Source organism: Schistocerca serialis, chromosome 11, assembly GCF_023864345.2.
Source record: "Schistocerca serialis cubense isolate TAMUIC-IGC-003099 chromosome 11, iqSchSeri2.2, whole genome shotgun sequence".
Lineage (NCBI taxonomy): Eukaryota > Metazoa > Arthropoda > Insecta > Orthoptera > Acrididae > Schistocerca > Schistocerca serialis.
The window spans coordinates 134,286,099-134,292,098 of record NC_064648.1 but is presented as its reverse complement, the minus strand read 5'-3'; the positions used below and the strand labels follow the sequence as shown (position 1 = coordinate 134,292,098).

At 39.4% G+C, this 6,000-nt stretch overlaps 1 protein-coding gene across 3 annotated transcripts in view; it reads left to right on the top strand.

The window, feature by feature from the left end:
* Positions 1 to 1,940: 1,940 nt before the first annotated feature.
* LOC126426870 (THAP domain-containing protein 2-like) overlaps positions 1,941 to 6,000 on the top strand; it is a 45,851-nt gene continuing 41,791 nt past the window's right edge. For 2 of the 3 annotated variants that reach the window (XM_050088907.1, XM_050088906.1), the window contains exons 1-3: positions 1,941 to 2,129; positions 2,425 to 2,694; positions 3,045 to 3,276. In XM_050088907.1, the coding sequence (XP_049944864.1) occupies positions 2,005 to 2,129; positions 2,425 to 2,694; positions 3,045 to 3,276 (627 nt within the window). In that variant the 5' untranslated portion in view covers positions 1,941 to 2,004. Of the gene's footprint in view, positions 2,130 to 2,157; positions 2,257 to 2,424; positions 2,695 to 3,044; positions 3,277 to 6,000 lie in introns of those variants that run through there. The other variant, XM_050088908.1, reaches the window with a different exon arrangement.

Genomic DNA, 6,000 nt, shown 5'->3' with positions numbered 1-6,000 from the left:
GGGACTGCTGTTGAGCTATATAGGTCAAGGGAAGTGTCTGATTCCAGAGGATATTGTGTTTAGTGGAACTTGGGGAGTTTTGTGTTGTCTGTTGTTTTTGTCATTTCATGTGGTTTAGTATGGGTGTGTGTGTCTATATTTGTTTATATTTATAATTGTGTAGGCTTTTCAAACTGATAAAAAGTTGATAACTTTCATACACATTGTTCTAGCATATGAACTGAGTTCAAAATGTTAATTGCAAGGTGCTTGAGGAATCATTGTACTATCTCTGATAATCAAAGAAGACAGTATTTATTTTTGTACTGAGTTTACAGTCATGATATAAATTTTCAAGGAAAACATTTGTGCTGCCGACAGTTGCCTTTACTTAAATATTGCCTACACATTTATGTATGCATACAGGCTATTGACAACTCTTATTGAAAGTTTGTATAAATACTGATGGGGTTTATTGTATGGCAGGATTTGTATTGTATTTATTTGGTCCAGAAAAACTTACATCCACAGTACAGCATATCAAATGTTGGACAGGTCAGTGCCAATATATCTTCATGTTTACATTAATGAACACATTTTTTTCAGCTTTGACTTATAATTAAACTATTTTAGCTAGAAAATTACAACTGGAACTAATGTTAATGATTACAATCTACATGCTGCAAGTAGTCATATTTGCACAATATTTTTGTAAGTGATAAAGAATGTGTTTTATACAACTAACTTTAACTTTCTTAGTCTGAACAGTCCTTGAAGGCACAACTGGCCATGATGTCATTCTCAGCTCTTAGGCATCACCAGATGCGGATACAGAGGGGCATGTGGTCAGCACACCACTCTCCCACCCATTGTCAGTTTTTGTGACCAGAGCCATTACTTTTCAATCAAGTACCTCCTCAATTTGCCTCACAAGGGCTGAGTGCACCTCACTTTCCAACAACACTCAGCAGACCCAATTGGTGGTCCATTCAAGTGCTAGCCAAGCCCAACATTGCTTAACTGTGGTGACCTCATGGAAAACCGTGTTACCCCCACCGCAATGATGTTGGCATCTCAGATAGTATAGTCGGTAACACTTCTTGGTGACTTCCCACTGATCCTGCAGTGCTGAGTTCCATCCTATTTTTGATATATGTAATTGGCCTAGCATTAACCAAACAGTGTCATAGCACTACTATCCAGTTTGCAGATGACACAAGCATTTTAGTCAGTGGGAAGACACCAGAAATATTACAGATAACATTATCTGAGACATTAGCTAGTGTTATGAAATGGTTCAGCCAAAACAAACTAATAATAAATAGCGTTATTTCCCTCTCTACTTGAAGAAATTTTAAAGCAAGGCGACAGCTTGTTGTTCGGGGCGACTCCTAAATGAAAGTTAGGGAACATTCTGACTTATAATATTCGCCTCCGTTCGACCACGGATATTATTTTGTTCAGCACCCCTAAAAATTTTTGAGCGCTGTGTTTCATCTTGCATTGCAGCAGTTAGAGCGAAGACAGTAATATTACTTCAGTGTCCCGCACAGTTTATCCGGTCGAATTACTCGCGAAAAACTAGCAAATGAAGGAAATACCTTGTTCACTACAGGTTCAATTAGAAAGGGGAAAGCACAAACCTCTACCAAATTTATTCCTAGCATTCGTCACGTTTTCCGAATATTTACTGCGCCTCGTTCAGTTCGTATTTTACGGTACAGCCCATGGTACAACCTGCAAAGTGCAATGAACAAAATAACAAATGAAGGTGACGTCTGTGGGTTTTATTTTCTCTTAACTAAGGGAAGTTCTGTCATAAAATTCATTTTCTTTTTGTAATAACCCAAAAGAATCGCAGTATTTGTGGTATAAACTAATAAATATGAACAAGTGAAAATATATCATGTACGCCAAACTTGCGGTAAATGACGCCATTACAGGTACTAGGTAGTCAGGTAATATGGAAACCAATGTCTCAATCAGCTGACGGATGGATTACAGTTGCCGGCGAATAATAGACAGATGGTATTTTTTTTCCTTTGCTTTAGTGTTACCTGTCAACGTTCTTGTATTATAATGGTGAACTCCTGTGCAGCGTTGGGTTGCACGGAAAAATACGTTAAAGGAGCTGACCTTTCATTTCACAGGTAAAGTTATTTTGACAACAAAATTTTGCAAACGCATTCTTCGAGACAAAGTGTATGAAATACAGAACGCAAAAAGTAACATCTTTACCGAGCAGAAGCGAATGGTCTTCCAGGAGTATTTATTTGTGTATATATACTATTAATTAATTCATAATGTTCGTTACACATGTCTCGAAAAACACGAACGGATATTTGTGATATAATAATTACATTATCTTCTGTCAGTTTTCTTCCCATGATGCGAACTTCAGAAATGTGTTTTTACTTAATCTAAGTTCTCTATGTTTGTTAATAGTTTCCCCGCAGATGAAGTACGGAGGAATGTTTGGACCCTTGCACTGAAAAGGAAGAATTTTAAAGCAAGCAAGTACACAAAAATATGCAGTAAACATTTTTCATCAGACTGTTTCGACACTGAGTCCTTTGGTTTCGGAAGAAAACTGAAGCGTGATGCTGTTCCATCAATTTTTAATTGTCCTCTGCATTCAGCATCGAAAGGAAGAAATAAATTGCCACAGTTTGAAAGAAACACGGAAAAAGTTTCGTCTGCAACGGACAATGAAATGTAGGGTACATTTTATTTGTACTTTTGCCGACATGACTGTTTAAAGCATGTTGTCATGCATGAGTTTCAATCTCTAAAGCAATCAGTTTCATTATTTGATATATAAAATTACATTCAGCAGAAGTTTGGTTTAGTAGTTATCAAAATCTGTGCGAATTTCAATGACTTTTTTTAAAATTCAAAGCTAATGTTACCATAGCATTAACAGGAGGAACTAGCAGAATGTAGTGTTAGCAGCAAAAAATTTCTTAGTATATATGCTACCTATTCAGAAATATTGTAGTGTATTGTATTCAGTATATTTTATTGAGAGATGTTCACAGTGAGTACATAAAATGACAAATTTTTAGGTGTTCCACAAATAATCCGCCCCTAAAACAGAGAAGGAGGTCTAGAAAAGTTTGTATGTGTGACTATCATAAGGAAGTTGGTAAAGATGGTCTTGAAAGTACCATAAAGAAGAAACTTGTACACAGACAAAAATCTCGGCGTGAAGTGAAAAAAGGTTGTACTGCTCAAGCTTTGTTGTCAGATTTGAAACAGAAGCAAATAATTACTGAAAGTATTGGCGAAATGTTAGAGGTAAACCAATACATCTAAATACGTTTTCTCTTATTATCTAAGTAAAACTTCTGTCCTTCTTATTTTTTATTTTCTCATCATAATGTTTTGCATCATTACTCTGGAGGAACATTGACTCCTCACAAAAAATTAGAGGTTTCTTGTGAATGTTTTCTGAATATTTTTGTTCAAGGGACAATTTGTCTCCAGTGGCTCATTATAGAGTAATTGCATTTAGTTTGGTTTCTTACCCCCCCCCCTTCCCCCCCCCCCCCCCCCCCCCCCACACACACACACACATTTTCTTCAAATCTGTAATCTACTTCTGCAGCCATACCCTGCAAACCACCACAAAGTACATAGCAGAGTGTACGTCCCATAGCACCAGTTCTTAAGGTTTCTTCCTGTTCCGTTCGTGTAAGAAGCATGGGAAGAACGATTGTTTGAATGCCTCTATGTGGGCTGTAATTACTCTAATCTTTTCCTCACGAAAATTTATTAGTAGACTTTCTGGGGCTAGTTTACATCTATCTTCAGAGCCTGGCAACTCAGTTTCTATGTCACTGTAGCACAGTCCCACAGGTCAAACAAACCTGCAGCTGTTTGTTTCTCAGTGTACATTCAATATCCCCCGTTAGTCCTAGTCTGTATGAGTCGTGCCTTGATCACTATTCTGGAACTGCTTGCATGAGTGATTTGTAAGCTATCTTCTTTGTTGACTGATTGCAGTTCCCCAGTATTCTGCTGAAACCAAAGTCTACCACCTGTTTTACACACAGTTGAGTGTATGCAGTCATTCCATTTTGTATCCTTACAAAGTGTTAACCCAGCTGTTTTATGAATTGGCCGATTCCATCTGTGACTTGCAGATATTATAGTGATAGTGTGAAGTGCACAGTTTTGCATTTCTGAACATTTAAAGCAAGCTGCCAATCTTTGCACTACTCTGAAATATTATCAAGATTTGACTGAAAATTTATGCAGCTTCTTTCAGACACAGACAGTACTGCGTTATAGATAACTGTATCATTTGCAAAAAGTCTGAAGTTACTGTTAATGTTTTCAGTGAGACCATTAACATACAGCATGAACAGCAAGGGCCCCAACAGATTTCTCTGGGGCACATCTGAAGTTACTTCTATATCTGGCAGTTGGAAATACAGTAGCGTCCGATTCGACCCATCTGCTTTGACCCATGGCGTCACAAATATGGCGGAAACGACCATACATCACAAATTCAATATGGCGCTTTTGACGTCACTACGTAAACATGATAACAAACACGAAAATACATCTAAAAGCCAACACACACACACACACACACACACACACACACACACACACACATACATTCCACAAAAATCTAATGATACTAATGGGACAAGGGTGGGAAATTGCGGGTTTTTGGGTGGGGACAAACTAAATATAAACAATTGACTTAAAACTTTTCTGGGTATGGTACTGCGTCATAATGTAAAAACTACTGCTGCTGGAGAAAAACCAACATTTCAGCCACGATTGCAGTGGCCTTCCTCTGGGTCTTACCCCTCCCAAGAACTGACTTAACGGCCCCCCTACATCCAATCTATGGTATTCGTACAAGCCCCCGTCTCATAGTTTTTAAATTCTAAACTATGGTTAACAACTAAATGCTTGTACCCCCTCTCACCCAACCCCCTATAAGAGGAAAAAGCATCTGAAACTACAGTGGAACCCGGTTCTATAAACTCCTCAATTAACCCCTTTAATTCCACCTTAGACCACCCCTCCACAACCCTGAAAACACATTCCGAACACGCCCCCCCCCCCCCCCCCCCACCAGTACAACAGCCCCCCACACCCAGAGACCAACCACAGACTTACCCTTGCCATACTTCCTTTTCCCAAACTGCGACTCATCCAACTCCACCACAACCTCAGTCCCATCCAACTTACCTCTGTACTTAATAAACTCAGAACATACTTCACAACAAAATGAAAACCAGTCAAGCACATTCCTCTCACTCACCATGCCAGTCTCATGTGCGCAAAAACGCTGTGAGGATCTATAATAAAAGTAATACATCATCAATACAATCTCACACATGCCCCCCCCCCCTCCCCTCCCCACCTTGCGAAACGTCTCATACTAATCAAGTGTAACCCCAAAGGTTTGCGTGGTAGAGTAATTATGGTGTGTGTGTATGTGGAGATGGTGTTTACGCAGCAATCGCTGACATAGTGTAACTGAGGTGGGATAAGGAGAACCAGCCCACATTTGCCGAGGCAGATGCAAAATTGCCTTGAAACCCATCCACAGGGTGGCATGCTCACTGGACGTCAACACTAATCTGCTTGACAAATTCGTACCAGGGACCGGCACGCCTTCCCACTCGGGAAGCAGCGTGTTAGACCGCGCGGCTAGCAAGGTGGGCTCATGGTGGTAGTACATGCAAAAAATTATTCACTTACATGAGCAACACTATATACAGCGTGATTCAAAAAGAAAGAACAGATGTCTGTTGTTTATTATAGACAAACTAAGAAACACATTTTGCATTTCACTGGATAGAGGAAGGTTCAGAGTTTTTTGTTCACGCAGACACTACACCACGCACTCAACATGAGCACCATTCGTTGATCAACAAAAAGCAAAATGGTGGTCCATTTCATTCCTCACACAAATCAACAGGTTCCTGTTTTGAGTTGACAACTTAAACAGTTCGTTTTCTCAGATTGTGAAGAGTTGCTGTCAGAGGTGCAGAC